A 19547-nucleotide genomic window follows, 5' to 3' on the forward strand; every position below is an offset into this window, starting at 1 on the left:
GTTATTGTGAATCTAAATGTTTCTGAATCTTTCGTTCTCATGTAGTATACCCCACACTACCAGGTGTACATGTGTGTAGAACGACTGTTTTTGACATTTAGCATGAGGGATCACACGATGATCATAGCTGAGAATAATACAACACAAATAACAAAACCAATCAATTTTTATTTACCCCTAATTTCATAAATTTAACGTCAATTAATTGCTGTTTTTAAACAGTAATTATAACAGAAATAATATTATACATGTAGTAGAAAATCTAAATTGATTTACATAATAATAATTTTCGTATGTAGTAGCTACATGTAATTTCAGAACATCTGTAAATGAAATACTGCAACCAAACAAATCAGCAGTTTAACCTAGATGAAAGCAAGCCTAGATATAACAGACATTGTCAGACACAATCCCTCCGGGGCCTGTCAATTTACCGGCACAAATTTGTGTTTTTATCGATATTATTAAAGATACATTATGTAAGATTTAGATAAAGAGACAGCCATTCTGGTTATAATAGTCCAAAAATAGAAAATGTAAAATGAATAATTTGAAAATTTCATTCAAATTACTCTATTGTGAGCGAAGATATTAGCCTTTGAGGGTTTGACAAGAAAGTGTGCAATAATTTCAACCACCGTACTGGTTGTGTGAAGCTAAGTATCGCTCCTCCATTTTTAGCTCAAATCAAAATATGGCTGAACTGTTCTAATCTATTTAATATTGGAGAAATCACATGCCATCAAGAGCTGATTATGGCCTGGAGAAGTTAATTAATGTCTAATTAACAATTGAGAAAAAAATTTCAGGCCTAAAGAAAGACCTGCAATAGGCAAATTTAGCTCTTGCATAATGTATGTTTAATACATATCCGGCAGACCAGCACTAAGTTGAATATATCACGAACTAGTTCATTAAGAGTGTCTGACATTTTGTCGAGTACAACTAAAACCGTTATATACAGGCTTGCATGGAAGTCGGCAGTTTTGTATCAAGTATATTGAAACATAAAAACAACAATGAGAACACAATAGAAAATTATGTCGAAACATGTGCATTGATGAAAATCTGGAAGCAACTTCATTGTAAAAGGTAGTATGGACATACCCTACAGGATGTTGGTCAGTGAAAGAAGCAATAAATGGGTTTTAAAAACTGCAATTTGGAATGTGCACACGGTGAGAGGAACTATATATGCACATAAAATCAAAGCATACTCTTTCCTTCTAATGACTAGCCAAAAAAATCTTGCACATGCTTAATTAAAACTTTGACTAGTCAGAGTCATTACAGAGGGAGAGAGAGAAATATGGTTTAACTTCCACTTGACACAAACTATGTCATTTCGGGACTAACATGGTTCAATTTTATTTCAATAATTTGCTTGCGCGTAGGGGTTTTTAGCAATAGGAGGACCCGGAGAAAACCCACAATGTTGGACAGGCAACTCTACTCCTTATCACGTTCAACCTGAGAATCGAAACCACACCAGTTGACTCAATGACAGACCTTATGATACAGCGCTCATGCTAACCGTTCGGCCATCCAACCCCCCTGCTAGAGGCGCGAGCTGTCGGTTGTTCATTGATACGAAGAAGAATGTGGACAGTAATTGATGTGTAATGGGTGAAAGTGATATGAGACAGTATATTGGATAGAACAAGATTAAACAAAATCAATGTACGACACTGAATTTCGATAGGATTTCTTTCTGCAAGCAGTTCCAGTAAGTTTGAAAAAATGTAAAAAAAAAACTAACTTGTTCAGAATTTACATGTGAATAGATGGATGAACCATGGCAGTTCGAATATACTCCATATAAAATGTGGGCAAATAAAAACAAGTGAATAGACAATCTATTCTTCAGATTAAAAAGTAAAAACATTCATGTATATATACCACATATATGCGAACAAGATAGCAGTAGTTCTCCCAATGAAAATCTACAAATCTCATCACTAATTTTTTTTTATAGCTCTTACAGTGTCCATGATTTTATGCACGTTATGTTGGTATTACAAAACAATAAGTTATAATATTATTTTAGTAAGAAATAAGTTTGTCTTATTAGTCTATGTATCTGAATATTAAGAGTTCTTTATACCAAAATGATTTTTTCGGAAAAAGAATTATAAGTTTTCCATTAAAACACCAAATGCAAAATAAATAAATTTAGGCACAACTAAACATGCTACTGCTTTGCGCCTCACGACCCGAAGGGATCTGTTTTATTTCTTCTTTTTTGGGGGGCTTTCAATAGATCTTTTTTGGATAAGAACCATTGTAAGTCATTTTGGTGTACTTTTAAACAAATTTTAACTCATCAAGTTATCTTAATATTGGCACATCATTAAATCAGTAATTAATTTACCTAAGATAAGTGAAAGGAATAATAAAATAATATTGGAGAGAGAGAGAGAGAAATGGGGTTTAACATCTCGACTAACATATGGTTTAATTTTATTTTAATAATTTGCTTGCGCGTAGGGGTCTTTAGCAGTGGGAGGAAACCGGAGGACCTGGAGAAAACCCACGAGGTTGGTAAATAATATTGGAAATTGAAGTGTTCAAATAGCACATACAATATTATAGATGGAGTTCTGCAAGTCAAATTTACCCCAAATCGATACAAATAATTGTTTTACTAGAAAAACTTTCAATAAAAACAACAGAATGTTATAGATTATGAACTTTACAGGAATACCATTTTTTAGACAGTACACAACTAACTGGTTTGTTGTAAGTTCATCATTATAAAAGATAGCCCCGATTGAGGCGGGACATGTTACAACCAATTATAGGGTGCCCCGTGATATATAAAATATCTCCAAATGTATCCACAAGTATGCCTCTATATTCATATATATAACAAGCCTTACCTACGTTTCCTCCATTTATCATCTCTAAACACACAGTCATGTTGTATTTAAAGATACATTATGTAAGATTTAGATAAAGAGCTGACCATTGTTGCTATACAATGGCTCAAAAATGTAAAATGAAAATTTTGAAAATTTCATTCAAATTTCTTCATTCTGAGCCAAGTTATCACTGTTTGTAGTTTTGACAAGATGTTTGCATTATGGTAACCAGTGTACAGGTATAGTCAAGACTTAACCTCACTTTCCCATTTTTAAACTAAATTTTTAAATAGCAAACCGTATCTAATCTAGTTAAAATCTTGAGTATCCGATGCCATCAATAGTTGATTATGGTCTAGTTTTGTTAATAAATGTCTAATTAGTTTATATAACATTAAAGACCTAAAGAAAGACCTGCAAATAGGCGGATTTAACTCTTACATATGTTTAATAAGTTATATTAATCTCACTAAACCAGTCTATTATTAGCCAATACCTGGCTGATTAACGGGCCTGGAATATCAAGAATATTTTATATAGAAATATAAACAGCTAGGAAAAGAATCTGAATTCAGAAAGTCTGTGAAGATTTCAAGAAAAGTATGACTAACATTCTACTATGAGCTCTAAATGACATAATTAATAAAATAACAAATTGATAAATAAACCTAACTGACAATTTAAATATTACTGTAATTCAGACTCATTAACATAAATTTTTGATGGTTCTTTATTATTTGATAGGCATATTTAAAGAATATCATATGTGGTGATCTTTTAGAGGCATTGAGTAACTGGATAGAGCAATAAACTATAACACATACTTATGAAAGATGTGTGGTAACATTTGTTACTGTACTTGCTTGAAAATGTTGAGAGAATACTCTTCGAAACGTCACCTAAATAAATAAGTAATTGTTCTTCCATAAGTACGTGTTATAGTTTATCATGTGTGATGGATATTAAAAGGTGAATACAAGCTACTGCTGACAATGTATATATACATTGAAGCTGTTTTGTAAAAATTGTGGCTGAACATTCAATGAAGTAAGTTATCTTTATCAGATCCCATTTCAGTGTGGGGCACCCCGCACATTAATAAATAAACTAAGGTCTATTTTCTAATTTTCTACTATGTTTGAACCTGTGTAGAAAGTAATGGATTATTTTCTATATTATGAGATGGAAACTGATCAACTAAAGAATTGAGAGGTTGTGAAACAGAATTAACTAAATCTGTATTTTTCCTATTTTTTTCTTCTGCGATTTTAAATCGACAACATATAATATCAACTATAAATCCACAGATATCATGTAGCATCCCTGAAAAATATACATTACAATTTTAATATATGGTGGGTAAGAATACATAACAATACTATCTATATATATTTCAAAATACACAGGAAACAATTACTGTCTATTATTGAGCAACGTTTCAACTAAGATACTCTAGCCATGATACATCACTCACTAATTAAAAGAAATGAAATGAAGAGGGGTTTAACGTCCAACTGGTCTGCTCCGACTGGTCTAATGCTGACGGGCATACGCTATGAGGGGCATTCTGGCCTACTCTTATATTGAATTCCAACTGCCAAGGGATCTTTTATGTGAATGCCAATGTGTACAGGGGACCTTGATTTTTTGTCCCATCAGAATGACTAAACAGCTGTCCTTGTCAACTGTCCTGGATCACTAACATGCGGAAACCACGTCGGAAAATCCCGAAGAACTTTCTCGACCAATGCAAGGACCGAACACGCCACCGTAGCAACTGTGGCTCCCACTAATTAGTAATAAACAGAATTTTCTCTAATAAAGATGAAGCTGGGAATAAAAATGGATAATTTCTTGGTGACAGACAGTCCAGTGGTTCCAATTACCATAATAGTACCATTAATCCACACACTTATATCTGCATATACAAGTAAATCTACTGGAAATATGCTGGACATAATACTATGGACAGGAAAATCCCATAATAATTGTATTTCATAAAATTGTGTATTTCCGATGACACAATTAAAACAGATGGAGAGAGAGAGAGAGAAATGGGGTTTAACATTTGACACAAACTAGGTCATTTCTGGACTAACATATGGTTTAATTTTATTTCAATAATTCGCTTGAGCGTAGGGGTCTTTAGCAGTGGGAGGAAACGGGAGGACCCGGAGAAAACCCACGAGGTTGGACAGGCGACCCTACTCCTTGTCACGTACAACCGGGGATTCAAAACCACGCCAGTTGACTCAGTGACAGGCTTTATGATACATCGCGCACATGCTTACCATTCGGCCATCCAACCCCCCTAAAACAGATGGTAACACATCATCAGAAATTGAAATCCATTAATTTAGTCTCTGAATATTGACAAAATAAAATAAATTGCTAGATTCTATCGCAACCTTCTGCACTGGAAATTTATTCCAAATATCTGTCCTTAATACATGAACATTCAAGTTTATTCATTTTATATGAGTTTAGAGTGAGTACTCACCTGAGACTGAAAATATACCGCCTACAATACCACACATCCTGACAATAAACTGCCAGAATGGTTGATGTTCTTCACGTACTTGTATTTTTAAAGAATTCAGATCATATTTAACAAATATACCAGGTACTCCATGGCTACCTTCATGGTGATTAATACTACGATTCTGTAAATGTATTTAATGTATATCCATAATATATAATATGTATAATTTTTTCTGATCCCGTTTGTATGTACGCATATACTTATACGTATGTATTTGTAAATAAACTATACTATTTAAAAAAACAGAATGAATGAAATGGGGTTTAACTCAACATACTTCGGTTTTGCTCCGACTGGGCTTATGAAGACGGGCATATGTCATACAGTGTGCCATGGTGGAAATTTTGCATGGACAGCGGCACTACAGCCTCCTCTTATATCAAATTCCATCTGTCATTGGATCTTTAATGTGCACACCAATGTGTACATGGCACCTAGGTTTTTGTACCATCCAAACGACTATATGTCCTGCACCACTGACAAAGGGTCGGAATATCCCGATGAACTTTCTCAAACACAGGACCTCCTGGCTTACTGGTTTTTCGTCCCCTCCGAAAGACAATACAAAGTTCCAGGCCGATGTCTTACTCACTGAACCATCGTGGCTCCCCCATAACATATAGCATTATGACAGACAACCGAATATAAACTCATCAATCAGTAGCTTTCAGAAATGAGGTAGGGTTGTAAGTTACAAATTAGCATTCTGCCGTAGCTGCATATATATGCAAACCAAATTCAAAAAAAATTTAAACGATAAGGCTTCAGCGATAAAGGCAGGTAGGGTTGCAACCTATAAATTAGAGTTCTACTGTATATATATGTAACACAAATTCCCAAAAATTTAAACGATAAGGCTTCAGCGATAAAGGCAGATATGGTTGCAACCTATAAATTAGAGTTCTTCCGTATATAAATGTAACACAAATTCTCATAAAATTGAAAAACGTTAAGGCTTCAGCGATAAAGGCAGGTAGGGTTACAACCTATAAATTAAGAGTTCTACCGTATATATGCAAAACAAATTCCCTCAAAATATAAACGCTAAGGCTTCAGTGATAAAGGCAGGTAGGGTTGCAATCTATAAATTAGAGTTCTAATGTATATATGCATCACAAATTCCCACAAAATTTAAACGATAGGGCTTCAGTGATAAAGGCAATAACTTTACACTAATTTAACAATGCATATCAGTTCTAAGCTGATCAATGAAAAGAGAGAGAGAGAGAGTTTAATCTCCACTTGAACATAAAATAGTTCATTTTGGGATTAACATTGGTTCGGTTCTATTTCAATAATTTGCTTGCACGTAGGGATCTTTAGCTATGGGAGGACCTGGAGAAAACCCACGACGGAGGTTTGACAGGCAACCCTACTCCTTGTTACATAAAAACAGGGAATCAAAACCACGGCACTTGACTCAATGACAGATTCTTCCCAGCCCCCCCCATCCCCCTGTATGATAAACATTGACAAAATCTATACATGTATTTACCCTTTCTGTGACAGCAAACTGATATGTGTCAACGTTTGCAGAATACGTTCTCACAGCTGTAGGAACGACTTTCATAAAATACTGAAACATGTGATAATCTGAAAATACAAAAATAAATAGGAGAAATTTAAAAGTTACTTAAAGATACATTATGGGAGATTAGATAAAGAGCTGACAGTTCTCGCTATAATAGTTAAAAACTAGATAATGTAAAGGTAATTTGTTGAAAATTTCAGTCAAATTGATCCACTATGAACCAAGATCCACCTAGCCTCATTCATCATTAGTAAAGTTAGTACGTTAAAAAGTATAGTCGCGATTATCCATTGTTTTGATTTAATTATCAATGAGCTTTAGCAGCATATAGGATTCTAATCCAGTCGATATTGAAGGCTAGCCTTGACATCGAGAGTTGATTATGGTCTGGATAAGTTAATTAATGTGTAATTAATAATTTAGATAAGATTTCAGGCCTAAAGAAAGACCTGCAATAGGTAGATTTAGCTCTTGCATAATGTATGTTTAAACATGAAAACATATCTGAATCTAGGAATACTAAAGGAAGTACCTGTACCCTTTTTGTTACCTATCTTCTATACAAATAAAATAAAATCAAAAATGTCTGTGTGAATGGGTGTGTGTTCGCCCATCATGCTTCGTTGCGACGATCCATCCCCACATAATATGTGGTATCAAATTATGTGGTATCGCCCCGGGCATTTTGGGCCCTGGGCAATGTAGGGTATCCTGCTAGTATGAATAAAAAATAAAAAATCTTCCTATCAATTTTCCTTTCGTTAACTTATTCCCTTCCTTAAACTGCTTTTTGTCATTTTGGGGATTTTGAATCCCTTGAAACCAACAATATTGTGAAAGTTGGATTCCTAAATTATCAATCCAAATATTGTACAGTTTTGTTCAGTATATAGTACAAACATATAACGAACCAAAAAGTTTGCAGCATTCGTCATAGTCTTAGGTTTAATCTGATTGCATCAAAGCTGGGCAATTATGTACCGTTGATTGTTTTGTTTTCTTAACTAAACATTAAAAATTAATTGGAGTATATTTTAGTGTGTATCAAACTGTGAAAGATGAGTTATTGTCCGAAACAAGCAAGTGGATTTACATGCATTAAATAGATTGTGCCCCAGAAAGGCCTGATCTTGATTTGATGTTGATTGTGTAAGCTCAAAAATTCCAAAGATAATGCTATTATGATTGGTATTCTTGTGACCGATTGGGCTAATGAAGATGAGCATACGCCATTCAGTGTTATATGAGGGACATTTTGCCTGGACAGCGGCACTACAGCCTACTCTTATATCAAATTCCAACTGTCAAGGGTTCTTTTTCAGACACATCAATGTGTACACGGGACCTCTGTTTTCATCCCATCCAACTGACTATACATTGTCCCTTGTCAGATCCTCGGTCCTACACCATTGAGCCACAGTGGCTCCTCGGAACGACTATGCATTTTCCCTTGCCAGGCCCTTCGTCCGACACCACTGACAAGGGAGAACCACGCTGGAAAATCTTGATGAACTATCTCGGTCAACACAAGGATTGAACACAGGACCTCCAGGTCAGTGAACCAATGTCTTACTCATTGAGCCACAGTGGCGCCTATAAGTATAAAAGTTTAAACTTACTATTAATAGTAACAAGTTCCTCTCCATCTAAAGGATAAACAACACCAGCTATCGGCTCACCGAATGAAAGGTGATCAATTCTATGACTAAAATTATAATCTGCAAAAGGAAGAGTAATTGATTTGCATAAAATGGAAAATGAACAATTCTACAAAATGAAAGAGGTTAACTAAATATACATGTAGATTAGGATTATTTTCAATAAACAATGCGGGAAGAGAAAGAAATGGGGTTTAACTTCCATTTGGCACAAAATAGGTCATTTCGGGACTAACATGGTTCAATTTTATTTCAATCCTTTGCTTTCGTGTAGGGGTCTTTAGCTATGGGAGGAAAATGGAGGACCCAGAGAAAACCCAAGAGGCTGGACAGGTGACCAATAAACAAAGGGAGAGACCATAGGGTTGTTAAACAAGATATTGTCCAGGATCAAATCTTGAAACGTTATTAATCAGAAAGATTGGTCATTTTTGTGGGACAATCTGAAGACATTAATGTTTGATTAACAAATTTCTTCTATATAAATTGTCAGTTGTCCGATCTATAGAATATCACATGAAATCTTAACCCCCAACTAGAAAATGTACTCTTGTATATATTACTGTATAAACTGATATGGAAATAGAATTGTATACCTTTTATATCTGTATATAAACTGATATGGAAATAGAATTGTATATCTTTTATATCACCCCTTGGCACATGCCCCACCCCTATGTGAGGGCCCTGCTCCTCCGTAATCTTCACATGAACATACATACATACTGTGAAGTAAATTTCAGTCAATCGGATCATAGCTTTAGCCTCTAGAGTGACTACATCGAACAGACAGACAGGGGTGAGAACATTATACAATCACCTTTCAATATGGATGTATAAAAACTTAGAATTAAATATGACTTTATTTCCAAATGCTTTAATCCAAATTTGATATTTATTACATCTAGAGTGTCTATGTCAAACAGACTGACAGGGATGAGAACATTACACAATCACCTTTCAATATGGACATATAAAAACTTAAATCTAAATTTTATATTTATTGCAGTTTGGAAATAAACTCATGTTTTCTGATGTGCAAGAAAGACACTAATCTAATAAGAACAAAGCAAAAATCTATTTATGACTACAGGGAATTTTAAAACCCAAATATACATAAATAGTGATTTGGTGGGTTTTGGGTTAAACAGTAGTATGACTGGTTGATTTACAATAGGAGGGTTAGAATAATGATGTGTAAAAATCCGAAATAGTAAACAAACAAACTTAAATCTAAATTTTATATTTATTGCAGTTTGGAAATAAACTCATGTTTTCTGATGTGCAAGAAAGACACTAATCTAATAAGAACAAAGCAAAAATCTATTTATGACTACAGGGAATTTTAAAACCCAAATATACATAAATAGTGATTTGGTGGGTTTTGGGTTAAACAGTAGTATGACTGGTTGATTTACAATAGGAGGGTTAGAATAATGATGTGTAAAAATCCGAAATAGTAAACAAACAAATTTTAAAATATCATCATTCTACTAAGGGTTGCTTTAGCTGGGTGTCAGGTGAGAGTAAGAAGGATTTGAAGGTATTGTTTTACCTGGCTACAGAGTGGCAGTAAGAAGTAGGCAAATTGTGTAATAGTTAAAGGCATTGCTTTATCTGGGTACAAACTACAGATCGGCAATAAGAAGTGTAGGCAAATTATTTAGGGTTTGAAGGCATAACTCACCAGAGGGCGGTAACATAGGTGTCATATGTTTGTGCCCTCGCATTCCAGCATGACGGAAAACTCTGATAAGGAAACAAAACTACACATAAATATTTGGATTATGACAGTAATTGACGTGGATTGTAACTGTTAATCTAGGTGGACCTAGGTTTTATTTAGGGATTCCAAACTGAGCAATTTTAAAATACGTGACTGTGTTGCATGACAAAGCACACTGGCTTCCTTTCTTCGTATGAAAATCTGTTAAAGTGAATAACTGTGAATAAGTCTAATAATGGGAAGGGTTAGTCAATAAAAATTAGTAAATAAAGTATACATAATACATAATCAGTAGCGGTACCAGGAATTTCCAGGGGGGTCGGGGGCTTTGGACTGAAATTTTCAAAACTCCCAATGAAGTAAGAGTATGACCAGGATAAGATACTCAATCAACAGGATAAACTGTTTCTTAGCATCGTTCAGAAAGGGGAAAATGGCCTATGGAGCTTGGATACGGAAAGGCTTCGATGGAAAGATACACACAGGTACATTCATTTCTGAATTTTTTAAGTCCATTGAGATAAGTTCTCTGGTGTCGCCACTGACAATATAAAACAAGCCAGCTTATTAGTATCCTATATATTAGCTACATGCATGGTTATACTCATGTTAAACATTTATACAAGCTAACATGCTAATATTACTATATCTCACCACTGTCACTTAACATCATTGATAAATGGGCGTGACCACGAGGTATTACTGGTATAGATCTAAATAAAAATTATTTTCTTTTAAAGCCCCAACAATGACATATATATGTTAAAATAGTTGATCGTCATTTGCATTTTTCGAACAATATTTTGATTTTTGAAGGCTTGAGCCAAGATATAATGTACTCAAATTGATTGTTTAACATCAAGAAAACAAATCAAAATATCAACAATCCATAATCTCTGGCTGGAATTTAAAAACGGTTCATCAAAATATGGTCGGCCTAGCTGGTTTTGACCCTATTGATTTAGTGAAATTCAACATATCTTTGTAAACATATCTGGACTGATATTCACTTTTCCCAATATTGTAATTTGCAAGTGATTAACCCGTTAAGCGTGACGTTTTTAAAACGTTAACTACCTCCTATTGTGTAATTAATTTGACGAAGTAACAAAGAACTATGTACTATGTTCTAAGAATAGGTTGGGGAAAATACCTCCAAGGCGTTATATTATGCCCTACACACAGTGGCAGTTGTCCGGGACGTTATATAATGATCCGAGACATTAAATATAGAGTTTAAGATTATACACCATCAAGAATACTTTTATTACAAAACATTTTACTCCAATCGATTATTCAAATCGATCAATATCAGTCCAAATGTGGTTCCATCCTATTCAGTATTTACAAAGATATGATGAATTGAAAATTTGAAAACATTCAGCATTTGATGCAAGTTAAATAAATGGCATCTGGGTCAAAACCAGCTAGCACCAACTAAAATATTGGTTAAAATTCTTTGGATGGGCCTCTTTTTTATCTCATAAAATCCAATCCAGGAGATAATCAAAGCTTGATATTTTTTTTTTCTTAATTAAATGTTAAATCAATCAATCTGAGTACATTTTAGGGTGGACTATTAAAAAAAAAAATGAGATATTGTGTGAAAAATGTTAATGACAATCACTGACTTTAATAAAAGTAAATAATATTTTCACACCCAACTACACCAGAATAGAGTTTAAATATACACAATTAAAAGTAATTATATGTAAAAATAGTCTAAAAATATAAAATAAGTTTAGTTTGCTTTATTTTTTAAATCTAAACTTCTACCTTTCGTGTTACATCGTTAATAATAAATAGATATTTTAGTCTATTTTAACATTTGAGTCATTTTGCTATCACAGGTCACATATATTATATACATGGATTGTTGTTTCTTTATATGAATGGAATGAAATGGGTTTAACGTCCTACTATTCTGCTCCAATTGGGCTAATGAAGACAGGCATATGCCATTCAGTGTGCTTTAAGTGAAAATTTGCCTGGACAGCGGCACTATGGCCTACTCTTATATCGAATACCAAATGCCAAGGAATCTTTTAAGTGTACGCCAATGTGTACACAGAACCTCGGTTTTTCGTCCCAAACGAACTATCTTTACATGAAAATTTCTACTTACTTCCCGGCTGTAATATGAAAATTACCAGCGACCTTGTTGACCTCTAATGTACCATGAACTCGACAAGAATCCGGTTCATGATCTGGTTTATCTTCTCTGATAAAACATATAAAAAAAAAACCAAACATACTTTTACAATTTATTCTCTTGGCTTGACAGGTTGGTTTATAATATTCATGTCTTGTGTTTTGGAAGCTTTAGTTTGATCAGGGGTTGGGTGGCCGGGGCAGCTAATGAATGCACTTTAGATCAAAAGGTCTGTCATTGGCATGGTTTCAACTCCAAACTTGGATACTACAAGAAGGGTTTATTGCCAAGCCTTGATGGTTTCTCAGGTTCTTCTGGTTTCCTCTCACTGTCAAAGACGCCTCTACGCAAGTGAATTATCAAAATAAGAACTAGCTATTTTCAATCATGGTCTGTACCTAGCAGTTTAGATAAGACAAAAAACAGACATCTATCTGTGTACACATGGTTGTGCACATAAAAAAAGCATTGACAGACTCGAAATTATTAGAGTACTGAGTCAAGGAGATCAGGCCAGTTGGAGAGAGGAGGCTTTAACAAGATCATTTCGGGACTAACATATGTTTTAATTTTATTTCAATAATGTGCTTGCGTGTAGTGGCTTTTAGCAGCGGGAGGAAACCGAAGTACCCGGAGAAAAACAATGAGGTTAAACAAGTGACACCACTTCTTCTCACGTACATGCAGGGAATTAAAACCATGCCACTTGACTGAAATACAGACCTTATGATCTAACATGCACGCGTTTACCACCCAACATAAACAGAGAAAGTTTCTAAATGAGAATCTATCAGCATGTCATTATTCCAACCCTGTTATTCACATTGCTTCATTCATGTAATTTTGATGCGCACATTATTAAAATCCTACCTCGGAGGCATGCCACCACGGAAATTAGGTCCTCCCGTTTTCCACAGTAATTCCTGTACTGCGTGGTATTCTGTTTGTAAATATCTGTTCACTTCCTGAATAAAGTTTTGATATTTTTTCTGTTTAGGTGAAAGGTCAAAGTAAGCTGGATCAAGAGTTAATTGACCAAAACTGTGTGTATCTTGACCTGTTACATCCAGGATGTCAGCTCCTATAACTAAAATAATATTAAAACACAAAAATTAAATAACGGGCTATACAACATATTCACAGGTCACTTTGAAATATGAATTGAAAAATGAAATAAAATGGGGGTTTAACGTCTTACTGTTCTGCTCCAACTGACTTAATGATGACGGGCATACTGTGTTCTATGACAGCGGCACTACAGCCTTCTCTTTTATCGAATTCTAACTGTGCACGTCAATGTGTATACTGGACCTCAGTTTTTCATGTAATCGTCCCATGTAAGACCCCCACATGTTAGTGAGTCAACATTTTAGACTGTGGCTCCAATGAATTGAAAGAGAGAAAGAGAGAGAGAGAGAGAGAGAGAGAGAGAGAGAGAGAGAGAGAAATGGGGTTTAACTTTTAGACCACTTGACACAAACTAGGTCATTTCAGGACTAACATATGGTTTAATTTTTTTTTTTCAATAATTCGCTTACGCGTAGGGGTCTTTAGCAGTGGGAGGAAACTGGAGGACCCGGAGAAAACCCACATGGTTGGACAGGCGACCCTACTCCTTGTCACGTACAACCGGCCATGAATTGAAAACAATACAGTGAAAAACAATACAGTGAAGAACCACTAAAAACAATTTGATATACATGTAACCTCCTCCCACCCAGTTGATGTATAGATAAGCTTCTGTTTCCCATTAGGGGATCATGTGGCTAAGTGGGTAAGACGCTGGCTCGCTAGCCTGGAGGTAGGGTGTTCGATCCCTGCATTGACCGAGAAAGTTCATCCAGATTTTCCGGCGTGGTTTTGCCTTGTCAGTGATGCAGAACGGAGGGCCTGACAAGAACAGCTGTCTAGTCATTCGGATGGGATGAAAAACCGAGGTCCCGTATACAAATTGGCGTGCACGTAAAAGATCCCTTGGCAGTTGGAATTCGATGTAAGAGTAGGCCATAGCGCCGCTAGCCGGGCAAACTTTCCCTCATAGCACACTGTATGGCGTATGCCCGTCTTCATTAGCCCAGTTTAGAAGCAAAACAGTAGGACGTTAAACTCCATTTCATTCCATTTCCCTGTAATCATTCTGAACATCTGAGACACGCTACCTGCGGAGAAGTATCTCAGACACAGTCAGTAGCCATGATATCCATATCACGTGATCGACACATCACAGGTCATGACATTGGCGTCAATGGGTCATGAGGTCAACATTGTAAACAATAGGTTTATCTTCAGCATTGTGTCCGTTGCACCCATAAAGACTATATAATTCGTACAGTCCCAACATGTTCTCTCTTCTTCCAATGATTTTTCACAAAAATAACATCTACAACTCATAGAATTGACGTTGTCTTCAATGACAGCGTCTGCGAGGGTTGTTCATAGAGGCCGCCATATTGCACTATTTTGTGCGTCGGTCGGGTCTATTTCAGATATACACAATCAATTCTGTTGATGTTTTTAGCGTTGGGATTGACTAATAGTTAATGTGTTTCAGTTCTAAAACAAATATTTTAAACTTTAACCCAAATTTAGAAAATAGCCAAATTCTGGCTGGGATTACTGAGCAAAATGGCCATTCACTGTATATGTGCGAAAAAAAAGCTAGCCACCAATTAATTTTCGTACGTTAGTTACGTACGCCCTGTCATATGATGTAAATTTACCCCCATCCCACTCATTTGACTCTCATATGGTCCCACACCATGGGTTCCATGTCAGCTGTATATGCCGGTTGAGACCGAGGGCTATGAAAAATGATATGACCCATAGCGTATTTTTTTAAAAAAGCCAATTTCCAAAGTGCATTCAAATTTTTTTACATCATTATTATTCTGGTGGCTATTGACATTGTAGATATAAAAGCTAAAGATTAGTAAACTTGCTTACCGAAAAATTAAGGAAATTATGTATTCCAGTGCTATTTTATAATTATTTTGATAATTCACATGTCACTAAAATATTGTGCATATTTTACTCTTATTATGCACGATGATATTCTACTTCTAGGAGGCGCTGTGAAATTAGTCTGATACATGTATTAGCTATTCATTATTTGAACTTATGTCACAATTCTGCAACCTGTAATGAGCTACTGAGCTACTGGAATGATTTTTCCATGGCCAATTCAGCTCTTTATTTGTCTTTAACCAAGTAAGAAATTTTGATAATAAAAGCTATTTAAATAGCCAAAAGAGAAAATTTCATAAAACATACATTATGCAAGAGCTACATCTGCCTATTGCAGGTCTTTCTAGAGGAGTGAAATGTTATCTAAATTATTAATTAGACATTAATTAACTATAACTTATCCAGACCATAATCAACTCTCGATGTCATCGCTAGCCTGTGATATTTACTGGATTTGAGTACATTTTGCAATGGATGATTTAATGTCAAAATGGATAATCGAGACGTTGTTTTTATCGTACCGACTATAGTAATGCTGATCGAGGCTAGGCCTAAAATTCAATCGCTACTATCCCGGTTTAGAGTGGATCAATTTGACTGAAATTTTCAGCATATTCTCTTTATGTTATCTATTTCTAACTATTATAGCGAGAACTGTCAGCTCTTTATCTAATCCCCATCTTCATTAGCCCAGTTCAGAGCAGAACAGTAGGACGTTAAACCCCATTTCATTTTCATTTCATTTCTTTATCTAATCTCCCATAATGTATCTTTAATAAATTATCACTAAAGCCCTACTAATATTTCAATAGACAATATATAAATTTTTGTGTACACTATGCTGACAAAATGGTAAAGACACGTGAATTCATGATACCCTACCATAAATTAAAAACATGAAATCTGAATTTAATTTGCAAAGTTTTTGTGCGACAGTAAAAATTTTGAAGTGGAAGCACTGGCCCCTACCCACAATCCCCATTATTTGAAAACAATCTACTTACAATCACATTTCATGGCTACCGTCATGTCTACATTAACTTGTAATTTCCTGTAATTAAAAAAAAAAAAATGTGATCCAATATAATATGGACGTAATGAAATCAGCTGATAAAAAGTATAAATCATATGATTGAAAATTATGTGTAATTATGCAAAACACAAATTCTCATTGAACAATACACATTCTTCTCAACTTAATGATGTAACAATAATTCAAAAATATCGCAAGAACCGTAGTTTAAACTGTTAGAATTGCTCAATTTTAATGTGCATTTTGAACAATTAGTATGGTTAAAGGCTGATTAATGATGACAACTCATTCTGGCCTGTATACACTTTAATTCCAGTGTACCATGAGGGACATTTAACCCGGACAGTTGCACTGCATGTACATACGTATTTTGATTTACAACTACCAGGAATCTTTAATATGCTGCTAATGGTATATAACACAAAACCTTGGTTTTTTGTACCATTCGAATGACTAGGTGTTTTACCATGCCAAGTCTTCTATCATACAACCCTTGACAAGTGGAAAGCAGGTGGAAATCTCAAGAAACCTTTTCAACCAACACTGGGATCCAACTTGGGTACCTCGGACCAGGGAGTAATATAGGGAGAAAGAGAGAGAAATGGGGTTTACGTCCACTCAAGACAAACTAGGCCATTTCTGGACACGGTTCAATTTTATTTCAATAATTTGCTTGCATGCCGGGGTATTTCACAGTAGGAGGAAACCAGAGAACCTGAAGAAACCCACGAGGTTGGACAGGCGACCCTACTCCTTGTCACATATAACCGGGGAATTAAACCCACGCCAGCTGACTCAATGACAGACCTTATGATACCCTTCGGCCACCCCCCAGCCCCCGAAGTAAAATAGGCCTACCACTTCCAGAGTTATGCTACTTCCAGTTCATGACTATACCTGTGCTACGCCAGGTCAATCGATAGTATTTAATAAGCATAACAACATTTATTCCTGCAGTAGGAAAGCATGTAACAATTTAACATACCCCGAATACTGTGTATCAACTTGATAATCAAACTTGAGCTCTGTAGAACTGTAATACTGATACTCTGATATCACCAATAAACCAATTATAACAAATGTTAAAATAGATACTGGAAAACAAAAACAGTAGATAGACACAAATGTCACATATAATATAACAACTCTCATATAATCTAACAACTCTCTAAATACTGGTACCTTAACTGCAGTTTACAAATTAAAATTGAAAAGAGACGACTGGTATCTTGAACGAAAAAGTTATACAAAAAAGACTGCAGAAAAAGGAAAATTCAAAGCAAAACGAAAAAAAAATCAGATATATTAATCATTATCATATAACACTTCTATAAATAGTGTCTTCACTGTTGGCGTTGTGCTTCAGAGCATTTTATATACAAGATGAATGATAAAATCAATTAAACATATAATTTTTAAAGATGAATTATAAATACAAATTATATAAAATACATACCGTATAATATTAATATGTACATTGTACACAACATGAATATCGATAGAAATTTAGAAAGCCTATGAAAATAAATGGGCTAAGCTAATACTTTTTTATTTTTCTTCAAGAAAAAAGCTATAATTGGTTATTGTGCAAATTAAAAGAAAGGTTAATCCATGGTTTTGGAGCTTGTGCACTAAACATTTCAATTTAACTTACACCCTCCACCCGAGACTGTCGTTTTCTTATAATCGTCTGGTACTTTAGGAAAGGCATCAAACTCTTTTACCACCTTTAAGGCCTTGTTACTATTTGCAACATTTAATCGTCTCATTTTCTAAAAAAAATATTACAAATGGAATATCATTAATATAGAGCGAAGCTCTAAAGCACCGCGCGAAGCGCGGTGCTTGAGCAAAGCTCTTTTCCGGTAACACAGGAGCGTAATTGAAAAAGTCACCCACAGACTGTTGATTAAAAAAAAATTCAGACAGGAACCGGATACACTGGGCAAAACAGGCAATGCGCATGTCAACTTACCAAATCTCGCCCAAGCGAGATTAAGTAACTAACAAAAATAATTCTACACACCAAATCTCGCCCAAGCGAGATTACGCGCCTCATAGAACTATTTCTATGACGCGTCTAATCAATGACGTCATATATTTTTTACGTCAATGAAAATAATTCTCACACCTCTTTGTTCTTTTTTTAAAAACAAAATTAATGTATAAAATTTAGATCTAAATAAAAATCACTTTTGAAAAACAAAATTATTTAACATTTTTTGTATCACTTGAGAAAATTAATTATGAAGGTTTTATATTTGACAATAATCAGCTTCGCTCTACTCAGGCAATGCCTGTTACATATTATAAAATGTAATTAGATATCTATAACTATGTCTATTAGGGCTAGATTAAAAATCACCTGTTTATTCCCACAGATTAATCCAATCCTACTAACAAAGAACAGGACAGATTAAGTTTTGCAAAGTGTCATCAAGACAAGAGCTTTGTCCTGTACAGTATTTTGGTAGGAAGATTTAAATGGCAAAATATGGTTATGTCGCAGCCAGGATAGAGTCGACTGTTGTTTTGTTAACTTTCGACTCAGAAAAAAAAACTGACAATAAAAAGCACAGATGGCCTAATGCAATGGCTTATGTCTCATTTTGTCCCCTAGGCGTCAACCATCAAATTAGCAAAAAAAGCGATGGGAAAAGAGTGATGCACACCTGTCAATTTCCTCGAAATAAACCTATGTACAGTGTACATGTAACTCGACTGTAATGAAAAGTCACCACATCACTGAAGTCACTGAAGATGAAAACAAATCAACCGGTAGATCTACCGGAAACAGGCTGTCAAGTAAAGTTACCATGTTTGATTTCGAATCTACATTTTAGAAATACATATTTTCTCGAAATTATTCTTTTGATTACGTTTCCTGTATGATATAGACGAAAACAATAGTTTTCTTTCATTTCCGAGAAAAATAAAGATACCATTGCTAGCATAATTTTATCAATAAGGTTTCGTAATTCGATTAATCCAAATTTTGATTGCAAATATAAAACGGAATATCATTAATAATTTATATTGTGTATTTGTACAGATATGACCAAATGTATTGAAAATATCAA

General features: G+C 34.8%; 1 protein-coding gene across 2 annotated transcripts; it reads right to left on the minus strand.

Moving 5' to 3' along the window:
- Positions 1-152: 152 nt before the first annotated feature.
- On the minus strand, positions 153-19248 carry LOC126825639 (endoplasmic reticulum-Golgi intermediate compartment protein 2). 2 transcript variants are annotated; one of them, XM_050555368.2, is made up of 11 exons: positions 19140-19248; positions 18122-18239; positions 17453-17561; positions 16439-16485; positions 13341-13557; positions 12444-12539; positions 10280-10341; positions 8554-8652; positions 6899-6996; positions 5362-5524; positions 153-4184 (listed from the first exon to the last, which is right to left on the minus strand). In XM_050555368.2, the coding sequence occupies exons 2-11, from the start codon at positions 18234-18236 to the stop codon at positions 3994-3996; spliced, it is 1197 nt and encodes a 398-aa protein (XP_050411325.1). In that variant the 5' UTR covers positions 18237-18239; positions 19140-19248; the 3' UTR covers positions 153-3993. The 2 variants fall into 2 exon arrangements, with proteins under 2 accessions (XP_050411325.1, XP_050411326.1); XM_050555369.2 differs by lacking the exon at positions 10280-10341 and adding an exon at positions 10973-11031.
- Between the last annotated feature and the right edge of the window lie 299 nt (positions 19249-19547).

The sequence above is a fragment of the Patella vulgata genome, chromosome 6, assembly GCF_932274485.2.
Source record: "Patella vulgata chromosome 6, xgPatVulg1.2, whole genome shotgun sequence".
NCBI lineage: Eukaryota > Metazoa > Mollusca > Gastropoda > Patellidae > Patella > Patella vulgata.